Here is a 20458-nt window from a genome sequence, read left to right on the forward strand (position 1 = left end):
TGCACGCCCCACACTATATAAGGCCGCCTTTGAGGCGGCCTCGTGTAGTGTGTTACTTAGCATCTGAAGCAGTGGGTGTTCTGTGTACCTTCAACACAGTACACACTAATCGTTTTTGGCTGATTTCCTATCTTGCTGCTGTGTAGTGGTTGTTGTCTGTGCCCTGACTGCAGTATACACCACTATATTCACCTCACCTATATAGCTAGTGATCTAGCTTTAACCACTTAACAACTGCCCATTGCCGATTAACGGCTTCAGGGCGGTTGTTTAACTCTGAGAGGCCGTTAATTAACGGCCTCCCAGAATTCTGCTCTTGCGTGCCCCGAGGTGTGCGCACTCGAGAGCATCCGTGACCGCCGGGTCGCATCACGGATCACGGTAAACGGCCGCTCATAGTGGCCGTTTACCACGTGATTGCTCCGTCAAATGACGGAGTGATCACTTGGAAACAAACCGGCGTCATGTTATGACGCCTGTTCCTCCCTCCCCTCTCTGTACCGATCGGTACAGCGGAGGGGAAAGAGATCGGTGTCAGCAGCGATGTGGGCTGCATCTGCAGTGCCCACATCGCTGCTCACCGAATTTAACCCCTCAATTCCCTGCCAATACTCTGCAATACCAGTGCATACTCTGCAGTACCCTGCCATTACTCTGCAGTACCCCGCCATTACTCTGCAGTGCAGTACCCTGCCATTACTCTGCAGTACCCCCCATTACTCTGCAGTAACCCCCATTACTCTGCAGTACCCCCCAATACTCTGCAGTACCCGCCAATACTCTGCAGTACCCTGCCATTACTCTGCAGTACCCTGCCATTACTCTGCAGTGCAGTACCCTGCCATTACTCTGCAGTAACCCCCATTACTCTGCAGTAACCCCCATTACTCTGCAGTAACCCCCAATACTCTGCAGTAACCCCCAATACTCTGCAGTAACCCCCAATACTCTGCAGTACCCGCCATTACTCTGCAGTACCCGCCATTACTCTGCAGTACCCCCAATACTCTGCAGTACCCTGCCATTACTCTGTAATACCCCCAATACTCTGCAGTACCCTGCTATTACTCTGTAGTACCCCGCCAATACCCCGCTAATACTCTGTAATACCCTGCCATAAATTGCCATACCCAGCCATACTCAGAGATACCCAGCCATACTCGGTGATACCCTGAAATACCCAGCCATAGACGCCCCCCACCCCTCACCGCCCTCCGGTGCTTCTACCAACTCGCCAGTACGATCAAAGCCAGAATCTTTTTTTTATTTTTTATTTCAGGCTTCCCAGCCTAGAGGTGAGATGTGGGGTCATATTGACCCCCCAGATTTCACTGTAAAGAGGACCTGTCACCCCATATTCCTATTACAAGGGATGTTTACATTTCTTGTAATAGGAATAAAAGTGATCAAAAATATATTTTTGGGGAAAAAAATGTCAAACTAAAATAAATAAAGTAAAATGAACAATAAAAAAATAAAATAAAAATTAAAGCGCCCATGTCCCCATGTGCTCGCATGTGCCACACATGTGAGGTATCGCTGAGAATGTTAGAGCGAGAGCAATAATTCTAGTCCTAGACCTCCTCTGCAACTCAAAACATGTAACCAGTAAAAAAAAAATTAAAGCGTCGCCTATGGGGATTTTTTAAGTAGCGACGTTTGGCGCCATTCCACGTTCATGTGCAATTTTGAAGAGTGACATGTTTGATATCTATTTACTCAGCATAACTTCATCTTTCACTTTATGCAAACATTGGGCTAACAAGTGGTTAATAATAGAGCTTGCAGTCAGTAGTGTTAGGAGATAGTGCGTGCTGTCTGCGTGCTCTGTACCCAGTAAATACCGCTATAATATAGGGCAGGCCCCTACTTTCAAACATCCAACTTACAAACATCTCCTACTTGCAAACGCAAGGAGACAGCAGCAAGTGAGATGAAAAAAGATGGACGACAAAACAAATTATACAGGGGTGATAACCCTTCCCTATGTTTTCCAAAAAGCTTAAAGATAGTTTTTTTGACTGGAGCTACACTTTAAAAATGTACCGGTTGAAAATGACAAACAGATTCAACTTAACACAACAAACCTACACAGTCCCTGTCTTGTTTGCACCGCCTGTATACTGCTGTTCTGAGTATATAGGGCCTGGGGGCCACACGCATTTCCTTTTTTTAATATGGGTACGGGGTTCCCCTTAATATGCGTACAAGACCCAAATAGGCTGGTAATGGGCAGGGAGGGCTACCCATGCCATGTTTCTCAATGATTTTCAACCATATTGCAGGAACCAGATATAACATTAAAACCGCAAGCAGTTTTAAATGGTGTTTTTTCCGTTTAATGTCATTTTGTGCAGGGACTGTTCTAAACACGGGAAACACGTGGCACTTCACAGGCATACTACAGACACCCCCCAGGCACCATATTTAAAGGAATATTTCACTTTTTTTTTCACTTTAATCGTCATTAAAATCAGTGCTCCCGCCAAAACGACAGTTTTTAAAACTTTTTTTTGCAGTGACCCATGTCCCCTGAGGCAGGAGGCAGGTCCCCAAACCCTTTTTAGGACACTATCTTGCATATTAGCCGTTAAAATTAGCACTTTCCAATTCGAACGTTCGAGTCCCATAGACTTCAATGGGGTTCTAACGTTCGTACCGAACGCGGGGGTCGTTCGCAAGTTCTGGTGCGAACCGAACCGGGGGGTGTTCGGCTCATCCCTACCTGAGATTAATGTGGAGACACAAGGAGTGATCACTGGCATTCAATTCAGGCATGTTTATATGAGTGGAGTGGTTATCCCAACATAAACCAATGGCGTTTTTTACCTTGTTTCTGGTGAGTGTCCATTCCAGAAGGTGGTGGTGTGTCACAAATTTATGAAAGTTTTCCAATCACGGATATGGATTTGTGCACAGAGGATTTGGATAACCATCTTTTGAAAAGAATCACTGGGACTGTTGATTTTTGATCTTGTTTTTTTATGATTTTTTTATTATTTATATTTTTTTGATCAAGAAGGATTATTTTTATCGTAGTTCACTAAAATATGCACTTTATTTGAATTAATGATGGTGAATCATTGATAAAGATTTTTTTTGATATGTGGTAAGATAAATATAATATTTGGGGTCAGAGCAGTTACACCTTTTTTCATAATATGATAGGTTAGGATGGAGTCTACCAGTTTGATTTTGTTTTTTTTTCTTTTCTGTTCACTCAGTATTGACTTATGTGATACTTATGCACACTAGTATACGTATATGATGTACCTTCCTGTACACTGCTCTTCTGTTGCTGTTTAATATTTTCATGAAAAACCTTCAACAAAGAAATAGTTGGAAATAAAAAAATTATGCTTGAAAAAATGCTGCTGCGTATATACAGTGTGGCAACAATTGCCATTTTATTCTCTAGGATCTCTACTAAAAAAATATTTAATGTTTGGGGGTTCTAAAAATTATTGACTTTTACTTGTAAACAAAAAGTGCCAGAAAAGGCCTGGTCCTTAACCACTTCCCGACTGGCGCACACCGATGTACGTCGGCAGAATGGCATGGGCAGCCATCTTCGCATACAGGTACGTCCAGTTTTAAATGCTGCTCTGCCTCACGTGCTGGTCGGGACCCCCGTGAGTCCGGTCACGGGTCACGCGGACTCGATCGCTGCGGGCATACCCGCGATCGTCTCACGGGGCTGCTAAATGAGGAGATGCCGTTGCAAACAGCCTCTCCCAGTTCTGCCTAGCAACAAGTGATGCTGATCTCTGCTCCATGTGATGTGATTGGAGCAGAGATCAGTTTTCACTAAAACAAAGCCCAGCCCCCCACAGTTAGTAACACGCCCCTAGGAACACTTAACCCCTACACTGCCACCCACTGGTTAACCCCTTCAATGCCAGTGTCATTTACACAGGAATCACTGCATTTGTATAGCAGTGATTGCTGTATAAATGACAATGGTCCCAAAAATGTGTCAAAAATGTCTGATGGGTCCGCCATAATGTCGCAGTCACAATAAAAATTGCTGATCGCCGCCATTACTAGTAAAAAAAAAAAAAATTATTAATAAAAATGCCATAAAACTATCCCCTAATTTGTAAACGCTATAACTTTTGCGCAAACCAATCAATAATCGCTTATTGCAATTTTTTTTTACCAAAAATATGTAGAAGAATACGTATCAGCCTAAACTGAGGGAAAAAAATGTTTTTTTATATATTTTTGGGGGATATTATATATATAGCAAAAAGTAAAAAATAATGCGTTTTTTTTCAAAATTGTCACACTATTTTTGTTTATAGCGCAAAAATTAAAAACGCAGAGGTGATCAAATATCACTAAAACAAAACTCTATTTGTGGGAAAAAAGGGCGTCAATTTTGTTTGGGAGCCACGTCGCACGACCGCGCAATTGTCAGTTAAATCGACGCAGTGCCGAATTGCAAAAAGTGGTCTGGTCTTAAGCCAGCAAAATGGTCCGGTCTGAAAGTGGTAGTGTTAATAAACCCACGACAGTAAAATCTGTCTGTAGGTGCAGAATAGCATGCTTGTTACACTCACAGTGGAACTTAGGGGTTAATCCTCTGAATTGTGTAAGAAGGCTGTTGTATCCTGTATGGACAGATTCTCTTGGCAAGGCCAGATAAGACACAGTCAGAGTAGTAAAGCTGCATTCCCTGGAGCTGGCTAACCACTTGTCTTCAGAGGCGCTTTCATTCACATGTATAGGATCTCTTGGTGGGATGATTTGATTCGGTAAGTGGCCAATTTTCACATATAGAGCACAGCGGTGACACACCTTCAATTGTGGATTATTTCAGCTGCGCCACAGTTTGTTGTACTTGCATGTGGGAAATGTTATGCCCCATACACACAATCGGAAATTCCGCCAGCAAAAGTCCGATGTGAGCTTTTGGCCGGAAATTCCGACCGTGTGTATGCTCTATCGGACTTTTGCTGGAGGAATTCCCACCAGCAAAAGATTGAGAGCGAGTTCTCAATTTTTCGGTCGGAAAAAGTTCCGATCGGAAATTCCGATCCTCTGTACCAATTCCTATGCGCACAATTCCTATGCATGCTCGGAAACAATTTGACGCATGCTCTGAAGCATTGAACTTCATTTTCTCGGCTTGCTGTAGTTTTGTACGTCACCACGTTCTTGACGGTTGAAAGTTCCGAGAACTTTTGTGTGACCGTGTGTATGCAAGCCAAGCTTGAGCCGAATGTGTTTAGTGAAAAGATGATACTCTAATGCCCTATACACACGAGCGGATTTTCCATCTGAAAAAATTTGGATGGTTTTTCCGACGGAAAATCCACTCGTGTGTATGGGGCATTAGAGTATCATCTTTTCACTAAACACATTGGGGGTTATTTAAGAAAGGCAAATCCACTTTGCAATACAAGTGCACTTGGAAGTGCAGTTGCTGTAAATCTAAAGGGTAGATCTGAAATGAGGGGTCTGCTGATTTTATCATCCAATCATGTGCAAACTAAAATACTGTTTTATATTTTCCTTGCATGTTCCCCTTAGATTTACAGCGACTTTACTTCCAAGTGTACTTGTAGTGCAAAGTGGATTTTCCTTTCGTAAATAACCCCCACTGAGTTGTGGAGCACTAGACCATTTATGAACTTTTTGCACTTTTATTATTTGTCATTTTTTGTGAACAGATCGTGGCTATTTACGCCAAAAATTATTTTTGCTGTAATTCACTTGATACATCGTTCTAGGCATCAAGAGTTTCACTTATCCAGTGACGCTTTGCCATTTGAACATTCGCTATTGTTTGATTTTGCTTGTTGCACATTGTTTGTTGCATCTGTTACCTAATTATATTTAGGATAATACCCCCGTCAAAAACAGCGCATCTTATTTATTTTACAACTTTTATTTTCTCCTCGCTATTTAAGGAGTGTTTGATTGCAGCAGTTTTTAGATTTCACCTATTTGCAGCTGAGAGAACCTTTTTGTAATAGTATAGTAATCTCCCTAAAAAGACTCACATGCCAGGGATCCAATCATTCTCTACTATTCCAAATCAGACAAAAAGTTTTGGCTTTATATACTTTCTAGTAATATACTAAATAACATTTACCTTAAGTATTTCAAAGCCTATAATAAAACTGTCTCCCTTGCCAGACTTTCTGTGAATTCTTTGATCTTCTTGTTGTAAGGAAACAAGCACTTCATCTTCCTCTTTTTCTACTTCAAATATGTACTGATGAAAAAAAAAAACACATTAGCATATGGTCTTACACACACAAGGATGACTTATTTTCTAAAGCTGGCCATACACCTATAGATTATCTGCAGATTTTCTATGGTTAGATGGAAAAAGTACAACAGATTTCTCCATGTTCACTAAACTGTGTGGATGGAGGAATCTCCCACTTTTTCCATCTAACCATAGAAAATCTGCAGATAATCTATAGGTGTATGGCCAGTTTAAGTCTCCCTTGGGCTAAGTCAGTTGTAATGCGTCCAGATTTTCAAAATAAAATTTGATGACACCCTATTGACCACACCCACTTCTAACCACACCAATAAAAACCTCACCCTATTTGTAACCCAGCCCACAAGACCACACCCACATTTTAAAATAATTGGCTGCAAAGTTAGACCCATTTCACACCACACCGCCCATAGCGTGGGCGGTAAAACGCCACTAAAAATACTGCCAGATTTGCGGCGCATTTTGGCCGCTAGCGGGGCGCTTTTACCCCCCGTTAGCGGCCGAGAAAGGGTTAAAACTGCCGGTAATACGCCGCAATAGCGTTCACCGGTTCAAAGAAGCTGCTGGCAGGACTTTTCCCTGACGTCCTGCCAGCGCACCGCTGTAGTGTGAAAGCCCTCGGGCTTTCACACTACAAACAATGGTGCAGCTTTTTTAGGGTGGATTGCAGGCGCTATAGCGCCTGCAAAACGCTCCCTGGAGTGAAAGGGGTCTCATGGAGCAAGAGGCAAATATTCAAGGCATAAATCGATTTGTAATAAGAGGTACCAAGATAGGCACACAGTTAGAAGGGATGCCTCGAAGGTATCAAGAAGAAAAATGTGAGCCGTGTAATGCACAGCATGACATACAACTGGAGGCTTGGCCAATAAGGTAAGTGTTGCTTCGCAGTGTACCGGGGTGGACTGACCAAGGGCCCGATGCCACTAGGGGGCCCCATCAGGGTTGCCAGCCTCAGTAAAACCAGGGACAGTATGTAAAAATTTGTGTTTTTTTTTTAACATCTGTCTCTGAATTGTCCCTTACCGACATCCTTTTGGTCTAAAAATTCAGAGATTATAGCTGCCCCACCTCTCCAGTACCTTCTCAGCCAATAGAAACATGTCTGTGTATACTGTGTGATTGTATACTGTTTGTGTGTGTTTGTGTATACTGTGTGACCCCATAATCTCTGATTGCCTGGGGGCCCTATAATCTCCTATTGCCCGGGGGCCCCATGAGTTCTCAGTCCGCCCCTGCAGTGTACGGATTGTAGCGTGGAAGTAAAATAAGCCCCAGAAGTCTGCAGACATACCATAATGAGAAATCTTTAGTCAGAAAATTAAAATAATTTTCATACGTTATGCAGTATGAGCATGAAACAACACAAACTCAAGTAGTATGTGAAAATCAGTTGACGTGTATAGTTTAACATAGTGCTGGAAAACTTTGATATCGTCTATCCACCGGTTATAGACAGCTATTATACTACTTATAAAATGTGGCACAAGACTGAGAGTCTGCATTCAACTGTGTTATTGTTTTTATAAGTTCCACAGGCATTACTTCACTATCGTAATAAAATGTCCTCACTGGGAGTATTATTGCATTGTGTTCATCAAGTGCAGACATAGTGCAATTTACGCTCTGCTCCCTGCTCTATGCTGTGAAGTGTTTGACATCAGATCACTGCCCCTGCCTTCTGACCATCAGAAATGCTGTGTAAACTGGATGTTTTGAATGGCTGTGGTGAAGTGAGAGCTGCAGATAAACAGGTGAAACTTATGCAGGAGGATTTGTTTCATCTCTGTGTATCACCTGAGTCATCAGTATACTTTAACTAGGCATGTTCTGTGTAGCCATTTTTTAGTGACCATGTACCTGGGGGTATAACAAAGTACAGTATGTTTTAAACCTGAATAGTTAAAACACTTCATTTAGTTTTTTTTTTTTGCGGACTATATTGAAAGTATGCTGTTGAACCTCTTGTATTATATTGGATTAGAAGAGAGTCAAAGAAAAAACCTGCCCCCTCACCCCCCTTAAATACTCACCCAATTCTTCACTTGATCCAGAGATGTGTCTGTGTGTAGCAGCTCTGCCCTCTCTCCCTGCATTCACAGGACAGAGAGGCTATTGGCTTCTGCTGCTATCTGTAGAGAGCAAGGGGCAGGGCCGAGTCACACTGTGTGTGTCTATGGGTGGACACAGCCCGGCTTGGGAGCAATCCCATATGTTACATAGTTGGTAAGGTTGAATAAAGACAACAGACTCCAGTTCAAACTGTGTAGAAAAAGAATTTGCTATATCCCCGTATATTGTTTTCGCTAAAATGCCCATTCAGGAGCCTTTTAAAACTATCCATACTTCCTGCGGACACCACCGATTGTGGAAGCGAGTTCCACATACTTGGCACCCTGGCAGTGAAAAACCCCCTACGTAGCTTACGGTTCTCTTCCAGTCTCATTGTGTGGCCCATGTCCTCTTACACTCCCTGGGACTAAAAAGTTTCGCACTTACGCTGGTATCACCGCTAAGATATTTGTATAACGCTATCATATCTCCCCTCAGGTGTTTCTTCTCCAGGTAGAATACATTTAGAATTTGTAGTCGTTACTCATAATTAAGGTCCTCCGGTCTCCATATTAATTTAGTTGCCCTTCTTGCCCTTCTCTGGACTCTCACTAGCTCCAGCACATTCCTTCTTCTGATCCCTGGAGTAAATTCCCTTTTTAATGCATGCTAATTATTCTGCTGGCTTTGGTAGGTTCAGCTTGACACTGCATGCTCTTGCTGTCTGTCTTCTACTAGGACCCCTAGATCCTTCTCCATCCTGGAAACCCCTAGGGGTTTCTCCCCCTAATGAGTAACTTGTGATTATATTTTTACCCCCCAAGTGCATTAACTTACAGTTTTCAATGTAAAACTTTTTTTTAGTAGTCCACTCCATTAAATTATTCATGTTCTCTTGTAAAGTTTCTGTAGCGGCGGGCTCCTGAAGAGCACGTGCTATGTGTTTTTCAAAATTAAACTCTACCTAAACTGCAGTTAGGTTTGGGTATTATTTGTCTAAATTTGACTTCTTCGTCAGTCTGACTGGAATGTGAGATATTCAGTCTGGCCACAGGGGGCACTGTCTCTTGTGGCAGGCGTGGAACTATAGTCTGGTCAGGTGCTTAAGTTACGCTCTTTCGGAGCCAGGTCAGTGGGAGTGGCCCTCTTGCTGTGCCCTCTGGGAGAGGGTATTTAAGATGTGGACGTCACGTGGTTCGGGGTTTCCGGTCCAGTACGATGTGCTGATTACATGGTCCTGGTCCTCCTGACCAGCCCCCAGGAAGGCTGTGGCCTGGGGTGCGGATCCACCCGACTTTAATGCCTCGGGGCTGGCTAGCCCAGGGCAAGGAAACTAAAGGAGGATTCTGAGGTGGTTGGGTGCTGTCTCCGGCTCGGGAGAGACTCGTTGTACTTTGAGCATTCCAGGGGAGGACTCTAGAAGAACACCACATACGGGTTGGTTTTCTTAACAAGAGCCTGGAAGGGCTGAAGTTACCGAAAAAATCCGGTCTTGTGGATATCGCCAAGCAGACTGAGAGATCCAGGTATTCTACAAGTGTTCTACAGCTTAGTTTCCCTACATGTTCTGCCGCAACGTCTGTGACAAGGACTTTGTTCCTGAGTAAGCACCTTGTTGGCTGCTAGGCCTTGTGAGAGAGGGACTGTCCAACGTGAGTGTTCATCCAGCTGTGAATGGCTATTCTCTGGATGCAGTCAAAGTAAGCAAGTTCTTTAACGTTTTTGGACTTTGACATTGAGCGTACCTGAACTTCCTTTTCCAACCCTCTGATCCCAAGTTGAAAGACTGTTCAATGGTTTGAGTTTTGCAAATAAAATCCATTCAAGTGGATCTATTGTCAGTCTCAAGTTACTGGGTCATCTACCACGGGACATCCCCTAGACGTGTCACAAGGATAACGGAAGGTAACCGTAAGCCCAAAAATAACCAGCAGCTCCTTCGGGGGTTAGTGCTACATTTCTATATCCTGCTGTGTTGTTATTGCCCTGCATATTTCTGTGTCATCAGCAAACACTGAAATATAGCTATGTATCCCATCCTCTTTTTAACTCAAATAAATTCAACAGAATTGGTCCAAGGACAGAGCCTTGGGGTACCCCACTAACCACTCTAGACCATTCCAATGTTTAGACTCTCTGGTAAGATGCTAATCCCCCTTGTTTGCAGTGGAGCACATTGTGGTGAACATTCAAAATGCAATCCTTGAATAAAATGAAATGTGGCCTTGAACCTCCTCCCTTGTTGGTGCTTTTGGCTCCTCCAGTCCCTTTATTAGTTTTGTTGCCCTTCTTTGGACTCCAGCACATCCCGTCTGAGGACTGGTGGCCAAAACTGGACAAAATACTCCAGATGTGGTCTAATCAGAGTTTTATAAAGTGGTAGGATTATAGTTTTATCCCTGGAGTATATCCCTTTTTTTATGCATGCTAATATTCTGCCGGCTTTTGTAGCTGCATCGTGACATTGCATGCTACTGCTCAATCTGTCATCTACTAGGACCCCCAGATCTTTCTCCATCCTTGACTCATCCAGCGATTCTCCCCCTAGTGAGTAGTTTGCATTTATGTTTTTTGCCCCCAAGTGCATTAATTTACATTTCTCCACATTAAACTTCATTTGCCATGCATTGGCCCACTCCATTATTTTGTTCAGGTCTTTCTGTAAAATTTCTATATCCTGATGTGAAGTTATTGCCCTGCTTATTTTGTGTCGCCCCCAAAAACTGAGATTGAGCTATTTTTCCCATCCTCTATATCATTTATAAATAAACTGAATAGAATTGGTCCCAAGACAGAACCTTGGGGTACCCCACCTACCACTCCAGACCAGTCGGAGTGGTAGGTGGGGTACCCTTTGGACACGCCCCTGTAACCATTTTTTTACCCAAGAACAAACATTATGGTCCATGCCTACGGACCTCAGCTTGTAGCACTTATAGGGTACTGTATCGAATGCCTTTGCAAAATCCAGGTACACTAAATCCAAAAGCCTTCCTCTATCTAGATGGCAGCTCACTTCCTTGTAGAATGTTAGCAGATTGGTCTATGATATATTTTTTTCCTCAGTAAATTTTTGGATATAGTTCCTTATCATCCCCTCCAATAATTTACCAATGATTGATGTTAGGCTGACTGGCCTGAAGTTTCCAGGGATTTGTCTCTGTCCTTTTTTGAATATTGGTACCGCATTGGCTTTTCTCCAATCAGCTGGTACAAATCCTGTCAGTATGCCGTCCACAAAGATCAGGAACAATGGTCTGGCTATAACCTGACTGAGTTCTCTGAGGACTCTCGGGTGTAAGCCATCTGGTCCTAGTAATTTTTTGTATTAAGTTTATGAAGTCTTTCCTTCACTCTGGCCTCTGTTAGCCACGATAGTATGCCCTATGATGTGTCACTAACAGGTCGATATATCCCTCCTTTTCCTGCGTAAAAACTGAGGAGAAGAGAGCATTTAGTAGAGTTGCCTTCTCTGTGTCATCCATAACCATCCTTCCATCCTCGTATTTTATGAAGGCAATGTGTGCTGATTTTGCCATTTTACTGTTAATGTATCTAAAAAAAATTCTTTGGAATGTTTTTTGCTCTCCTCCACTATATGTCTCTAGTGGTCTTTTTTGGCTGCCCTAATTGCATTCACTTCTTTTTGCACTCCTTGTAGAGTTGGAATGTTGATGGTGACCTATCCCCATTATATTGTTTAAAGGCCATTTTTTCTCTTTAATTAGTCTTTTTTACATTAGGGTTTAGCCACCCATGTTTCACCTTCTCTCTTCTATATTTATTGCCCATTGGAATGCACTGTGTGATACCTTTGTTTAATATGCTCCTGAAGCATTCCCATTTTTCTTCCGTGTTCACCTTCCATTCACTTTGTCATTGGTGCGAACATGTACCATGACCGCTGGGTCCTCCCCGGCCCCGCCCAATAATCTGTCCACCCAATCCACGATGTGCCTAACCCATGCACCTATTCAAAATGAATTCCAGGCTAAACCTAACTAGCCTTAAAAATGCACCCTTCACCCTCATAAAACCTATGTTTACTAACGTGTAAAAAAGATGTATATACCTAATTATTTTCAACCCGCACTGGTTCGGTCACATGATCCTACTCCCCAGTATCAGCCAGCTGTGGCAACAAGCGAGAGGAGGGGGCACTGATAACTAATGGGACATGGGAGCCTATGGGGTTGATTTACTAAAGTTAAACAGACTGTGCACTTTGAAAAGTGCAGTTGCACTCCGCAAGTGAAGTTGACACAGAGATTAGTAAATGAGGTAAAGCATCACTTTGCAAAGAAAACCCAATCATGTGTAAGAAAAAAAACAGCTTTCCTGCTTGCACATGATTGAATGATGAAAGTCAGCATAGTCCTGGAGCAACTCAGCTGTAGATGTAAATGAGGTCAGCCCCCTGAGATGTAGAAAAAATCCCACGTTTGGTGATCAAGTGGTTAAAAAGGTGTTGGACCCCCCCAAAAGGCTAAAAATGTTTTGGGAACAAACTGGTTTCCATGCATGTAGAAGATGCAAAACATGCGGACAAGTCTCTACACATCTCAGGGGGCTGACCTCATTTACATCTACAGCTAATGGAAAATAATTTCCAATTAAGGAGTGTATTACGTGCAAGTCCACACATGTTGTTTATGCATTAGAATGTCCATGTGGCCTAATGTACATAGGCCGCACCAAACGGATGCTCACCACACGTGTGGCGGAGCACATATACAACATATCGATAGGATATAGAGAACACAGTGTATCCCTACATTTTAGGAACAAACATAATAGAGACCCAAAGGGACTAAAATTTTGGGGAATAGATAAACTATACCCTAATTGGAGAGGAGCCAATATGGTTCGGGAGATTTCTCGACGAGAAACAGAATGGATTTTCCTAACAGACACGCTCAGCCCTAAGGGCCTCAATATAGAACTAGATGTGAATTGCCATATCAGCAATTATTGATTGGAGGGGGGTTAGTTAGAAAGTGGGGATGTAGCCATGCTTCAGTGCCAGTGGTGTGGCTCCTCCTTACGTAATTTATATAATATAAATCAAGAGAAGTAACAGGTAGGAATGAAAACCAATGCAAACAACAGGACGGGTGAAATAGTGTACAAAATGCTCCATATTTGCGCTAATCTTATGCCTATGAGTACAGGGTAATGGCAGGGCTGATGCAAATGAGGAGTATCAATAATAGCCTTATTTTGTTCTATGTATTCTCTAAAATAGAGGAAATATAATACAGTATAGCTATATAATAATTAGAGCACTTATGCAAATAGGATCAATAAAAATAAAAACAGGATTGATTTTAATTTTACTTTTGATTTTACTTTTGATTTTATACGATTAAAACGGACTCAGGTCTGTATATACATATAAAAAAACGGGTTCATTGGTAGAGATATGTCTCTAACTAATGACTTAATATCGTGGAGTTTACTAATGTAACCATCATACCCAGTACGAATGAAAAAGTTCATCAGTTATATTAAATATGGATAACAACCATAAATGTTTCCACGCATTGACCGCAAGGTTATAAACTTTTGATGAGCTTTGTGTGGAATGTGAATACATACGATCGGATCGCTGTCTGATTTCTCAGTTCCGGAGACACCGGATACTACATCCGGATGTGAGTAAACCGGAAATGTATAGGTTGCAGACAGTGATCCGACCGGATGAGAAACAAACGAGTGGAGACGGGAGGAGCCACAGAGGATGTGGCACCACCCTGCCTCCTTAAGTCCACTATAAATTACTACAGTGTATACTGCGTGACCATGCCCTCTGAAGACGTAATCACGAAACGCGTCAGGGCGTGGTCACGCGAAGTAGTGAGGTTGAACAGGACCAAACGAACACCCCGGGACTCTACTGACAGGCAGTAACGTAAGAGGATATCGGCCTGGTGGTGAGACGTTCGTTTCTGCAATACTGACAACCTATGTAGATGCTTTTATTACATTGTTTTTAAGTAAGCGCAATATGTAAGGGGGGAGAGGGTGTTTACAATAAAGGGTATAACACTATGTTTGACCCCTTGCATTTCTTTTACGCTTAATGCCATCGAGGACACCAGAATATAGCGGAGGGATCTGGAGGAATAAAGAGGTGCCTACCTAAAGTGATTTAAACAGACAGGCTTCTAAGTTACAAGCTTCTGGTAAGCGGCCATTTTAAGGGGATCCACACTGCGGTGCAAACGGTGAAGGTGTAGGACTCTGATTACTGCCAGCTACACAGGAGGACTTCTTCACTATTACCCTGCATGTCCCTCAAAAATAGGCTATTGTAAATATTTTGATGTACCCCATGTTGGACTGTTTTATAAGCATTGATTCTTTTTCCTTCTAAAAAAACTTCTCTTGGACATTGATTGGTGTTAATCACCAAGACTAAGGGTGGTACATTAAACATATATGGACTGCATTTTTAGAATTACAGATAATTAGTAATAATTTGAATATGCAGTAAAGCACTGTTAGTGCTTGTTTCTTTTTTAGCTCAATCACATTAGTTACATTGTTATTTTAATATATAATAGCTGCTAAATGACAAAAAGAGAGAGATTTGTATTCTAGCAATAGAATTTTGTTTTACTATTTTATTTGAGCGCTGAGGTCAGATATATGTGCAAGTAGTATATATGTATATATTTTCTGGTTTATTGTGAAAATATTTCCACAAGGAACCCTTAAAATAATTTTCATGCCTAGCTGAACCCATGCTAAAACCAAAACCAATTTATAGGGAGTTAGTTGGAAAAATCCCCCTTACATTAGTGGACAGTAAGAAGTATGCACCGCTGCAGTAATGGTCAGAATATGACCCTTACAGACAGATAAAAAGATCATGTAAATGGCTCTTTCAAGTCGCATTGGCCCCAAGACTGTGCAGACACCATCAAACTGGAGGAGAATCAACCACAGCTCGAGGATTCCTAGCAACCTCTGGAGGGACCCTCATGTTCCATGGAGCCAATGGTTGCGCATGGCTGTGCTAGAAGAATGTTGAGTGACAAGCCAATAGCATAAAACCTCACCCATGCAAGCTATCCCTGTCAAACTTAATGAAAACTTTTCTAGTCAAGATCTCAGTCACCTGCGGATTCTGAACGAAAGTACGTTTGTTATTGAAGCACCCTCCAGAGCGATTCAGCAAAGCGTCTGCATTTACTGTCCATTTTCCACGTGCTTCTCCCTTTTCCCATGTCTTTTGTTGGCTGAGCAATGAGGTGTTTATTACATGGCACACATCGGCACTGGAGAAATTTTTACACCAATCCTCAAATGTCATCCTACAGCAGCAAAAAGACAAAACAAATACTAATGGCTTAAAGTGTCTAACTGTTATATTCATAGGTTTTCTCCAAACTATATTGGCAATTTTATTGCATGAATGAGCACCACACAAAAACATTGTATTATATGTACAAATACATTAATCTCATTACACAGTCTCTCCTAAATTACAATTGTAGAATTATACATCACCGCATTGACGCATCTAAAAATAATTAATTGCATGCATCAAGAAAAAAAATTATCACTATACATTTCCTTCACAGTAGTCTTTAAAACAAAATTCAATGCAAGCAGCCAAATACACAGATGAAATACATACCTAAGAAATATATTTTACCTGACAAAGAATTTATATTTCTATCCATCCTCATTCCATTCCTCTAGCTGAGACCTCCACCACTCCCATGTTGCCTTCCCAATATCAGTCTTTCCGAGATGTTTTCTACAAAAAGTCAGCTGATCGTCTTCCTCCCCACAGAGACTATGACTGCTCCATTGAGCTGTTACTTGGGACCTCTCCTCCCCGAGGCCGAGTCTACCCTCTATCCCTGAGACACAAGCCATGTCTGAATACATTCGGGAAAACCTGCAAAAGGGTTTCATCAGGAAATCAAACTCACCTGCCAGAGCCGGGTTCTTCTTTGTAGCGGAAAAAGATGGTTCACTCCGTCCATGCATCGACTACAGGGGCCTTAACACCATCACTGTGAAGAACAGATACCCTTTTTCTTTAATTTCGGAACTCCTTGACAGACTGCAAAGTTCTCATGTTTTTACCAACCTGGATCTTAGAGGGGCCTACAATTTAATAAGAATCCGGAAAGGAAACAAATGGATGACCGCCTTTAACACCAAGGACAGACATTATGAATACCTTGTGATGTCTTTTGGCTTATGCAATGCCCCAGCGGTCTTGGCTACATAATCTCATCACAGGGCCTCCTCATGGACCCAGCCAAACTTCGAGCCATTTCTGAGTGGCCCCAGCCCTCTGGTCTTAAAGCCACCCAACGCTTTTTGGGCTTCACCAATTACTATCGCCAATTCATTAGTAACTATTCCACCTTGGTGGCCCCTATTACATCTCTCACCCCCAAGGGTGTCAATGCCCGGCTCTGGGCCCCTGAAGCCATTGATGCTTTCCTCAAACTCAGGGCAGCCTTCCTCTCTGCCCCAATTCTCCTACGTCCGGACATTACAAAACCCTTTCCTTTGGAGGTTGATGCCTCTTCAGTAGGAGTCGGTGCCATCCTACTCCAAGCTCAGAAGGGCAAGTCTCAGCCTTTGTGGATTCTTTTCCAAGAAGTTTTCTGATGCGGAGAAGAACTATACCATTGGGGACTGTGAGCTACTCACTATTAAATAGCTTTTCAAGAATGGTGACATCTTATAGAGGGTTCTCCCCATTGTATTACCATCTATACTGATAATAAAAATCTGCAGTATTTACAATCCGCAAAACGCTTGAACCCACATCAAGCTTGCTGGGCCCTCTTTTTCGCCCGCTTCAACCAACTTTAACATTACTTTTTGTCCAGGTGACAAAACCTTTGAGCCGGTGCCGTGTCCAGGTCAGTTTATGTCAACGATTCTGAGAATCACCTAGATCCTGCTCCCATCATCCCTCCCCATCGTAATCTAGCCACTACTCAGCTCCGGTCTACGCAGCCTCCTCCAGGTAAAACTTTTATAGTTCCTCCCCTTCTTCCCAAACTCCTTGCTTGGTCACATGACTCCAAGTTCTCTGGACATCCTGGCATACCTCGTACTTGTGACTTTCTTCAGTATCATTACTGGTGGCCTCTTCGTAAGGATGTCAAGGAATACGTTCAAGCTTGTACGGTTTCTGTACTATCCAAATCTTCCACGTCTGCCCCTGCTGGGTTGCTTTTGCCCTTACCAGTTCCCGGTATACCTTGGCGTTGTATTTACATGGATTTTATCTCAGATCTTCCCCCCTCAACAGGTTCTACAGTCATCTGGGTAGTAATGGATCGGTTCTCCAAAATGTGTCACTTGATTCCTCTCCCAGGCCTACCTTCTGCTGCCAGTCTAGCCACAACTTTCATTAAGGAGATCTTTTGTCTTCATGGGATGCCTTCCCATATCGTCTCTGACAGAGGAGTTCAATTTACTGCTCGGTTCTGGAGAGCCTTGGCCAGCTCCTTTGGGATTAAATTAGATTTTTCATCTACCTTTCATCCCCAGTCCAATGGGCAAACGGAACGTGTAAATCAAAATGGAGAATGTTTTCTCTGTGCCTTCATCTCAGCCCACCAAGATAACTGGGTGGACCTTTTGCCCTGGGCAGAGTTTGCCTTAAACCATCACTCCAATGCAAGTTCTGGAAAATCTCCCTTCTTCGCTGTTTACCGGCAGCATCCATCTTTTCCCTTTTCTGTTCCCATTTCTCCTCTTGTATCAGCAGCAGCTGAAATTCAAAGGTCCTTCAACTCAATATGGAAAGAAGTCTCTGAGAATCTTCATCTAGCTGCTTCCAGGCATAAAACAGCAGCAGATCGCCATCGCCGCTTGGCTCCTAAGTTCCTGCCTGGCGATAGAGTTTGGCTCTCTACCAAGTACATCCGACTCCGGGTACCCTCAACGAAATTTGCCCCTCGCTTCATTGGTCCATTTCCTATTCTTTATCAGATCAATTCAAATTGGCTTTGAGTACAATCTCTCAGCTTCGTTCGGCAGAAGAGACAACTGCATTCCTTGTACGCTGTCCAGACAGTCAAGGTTTATTTGTCTAGATCTACAGAGATCCCAGGATCAGACTTTTTTTTTGTTTTTCCAAAAGGACCCAAGAAGGGGCAGGCAGCTTCCATTGCCAATTGGGTCAGTCAATTGGTTATTCAGGCCTATGGTCTGAAATGTAAATGTCAGACCATAAATGTAAAGCTCCTCCCTTTAGGGTGAGAGCTCATTCCAGGGGTGTAGGAACCTCCTAGGCTTTTCGCCATCAGGTATCTGTGGCTCAGATTTGTAATGCTGCCACCTGGTCTTCAGTGCATACGTTCACAAAATTTTATCAAGTGGACGTTCGAGCAGCCGAGGATTCGGCTTTCAGCCACAGTGTACTGCGGGCTGCCCAATAAGGTCTGATGGCTATTGTTTGGCAGGGCGTCTCCCTCCCCTCAAGGCTATTGCTCTGGGATGTCCCAGTAGGTAATGAATATTAGCCTAGCTCTGTGTCCCATGATGTATGAAAAAAATAGGATTTTATCGTCATACTTACCTGAAAAATACTTTTCTTTGAGTACATCATAGGACACACAGATCCTTCCCCACTTTTTTGAAGATTCAGTGCTTACTACAAAAAACTGATAGCCTTCCTGTATGGGAGGGGTTATATAGGGGACCACTTCCTGTCTAAGACTTTGCCTACCAGTGTCCATTCACCTAGAGATGGCGTTGAACCCAGTAGGTAATGAATATTAGCCTAATGCACACATGTACACATGATCGGAATTATGGTTGGAAAAAGGTCTGATGGTTTTTTCCCATCGGAATTCCGCTCAAGCTGTCTTGCCTACACACGGTCACACCAAATTCCAACCATCAAGAACGCGGTGATGTACAACATGTATGATAGGACTAGAAAAAGGACGTTCTATAGCCAGTAGCCAATAGCTTCCATCTCATAGTTGAATCTGAGCATGCACGAGTTTTTGGGCATCGGAATTGCATAAACATGATTGGAATTTCCGAAAGAAAGTTTTTCCGTCTGGAAAATTGAGAACACGCTCTCAAATTTTTGCTGGTGGGAATTCGGCCAGCTAAATACTGATGGAGCATACACACAGTCGCATTTTCCAATGAAAAGCTCTCATCAGTCTTTTTCTGTCCGAAATTCTGATCGTGTGTACGCGGCATAAGTCTGTGTCCCATGATGTACTCAAAGAAAATGATTTTATAGGTAAGTATGATAAAAAAAAATCCTATTATTGTTGGTCCTAATTATAGATCAGGGATAAGCAATTAGCGGACCTCCAGCTGTTGCAGAACTACAAGTCCCATGAGGCACAGCAAGACTCTGACAGCCCACAAGCATGACACCCAGAGGCAGAGGCATGATGGGACTTGTAGTTTTGCAACAGCTGGAGGTCCGCTAATTGCATATCCCTGTTATAGATGTTGAATGTTACACACCGAGGTGAGTTCCACGTTTCATTAATTTTTGCATCTCTATTTCAGTATATCAGTGGCATGCATGCAGTAAATCTCTTACCAGAACTCGCCATCATTTCGCACAGTAAGCCCAAGCTTTTCCTTCTCAGACCTGCTAACTTTGTTCCATTCTTCAGAACTTAAAAAAAAAAAAAAACAAAGAAAACAATAATAGATATTATTCTTATCATTTGTGTATAAAAAATGACAAATATCCCAAAATACAAAATGTTCAGTATTATGTCAGCTCAGCAGCATTGCCATCTTTTCTAATCCAAACATCCTAGCTGTGGTACAGGGGATAGCAGCCAAAGCAGACCAGTGCAGACTCCTGTACCTTAGTTTGTTCATATGGATTCTACTGTATCCACAAGTCAGCTGGGAGAAGTGAACTGTCTCCATAGTCTGCAGGTTAGTGCCTGTTCCCAGGAGGATGTGCCTATAACCAGATGTTTCAGTGTACGTTCTACAAGCAACATATCCCTTTTCATTTAGAACAACATACAGTATATGCCTGGGCACTTCCTGATCGATGAACTTCTAACCCATATTGCCATCTTATCTTTATTTGAAGAAGCTCTGGCCTTGTTATGTTCTTACCCATAGCATGTCAGTGAAATTCAGACCTTGGGACTTCTCTTAGCCCTTGTACACTTGGTCGGACATTCC

The 20458-nt window shown here is 42.6% G+C and overlaps 1 protein-coding gene across 4 annotated transcripts in view; it reads right to left on the reverse strand.

Moving 5' to 3' along the window:
- Positions 1–20458, reverse strand: part of CAPN6 (calpain 6) — a 117601-nt gene that overhangs the window by 50879 nt on the left and 46264 nt on the right. For all 4 annotated transcript variants that reach the window (XR_013274384.1, XR_013274380.1, XM_077480072.1 and 1 more), the window contains exons 7-9: positions 19851–19928; positions 15414–15609; positions 6101–6223 (exon numbers count right to left, since the gene is read on the reverse strand). Coding sequence is in view for 2 of the 4 variants with exons in the window: in XM_077480072.1 (XP_077336198.1) it covers positions 6101–6223; positions 15414–15609; positions 19851–19928 (397 nt within the window). In the remaining 2 variants the exon portion in view is untranslated. The remainder of the gene's footprint in view (positions 1–6100; positions 6224–15413; positions 15610–19850; positions 19929–20458) is intronic.

This window comes from Lithobates pipiens, unplaced genomic scaffold (genome assembly GCF_037356315.1).
Source record: "Lithobates pipiens isolate NorthernLeopardFrog02 unplaced genomic scaffold, aLitPip1_a1.2 Scaffold_1, whole genome shotgun sequence".
In the NCBI taxonomy this organism is placed as follows: Eukaryota; Metazoa; Chordata; class Amphibia; order Anura; family Ranidae; genus Lithobates; species Lithobates pipiens.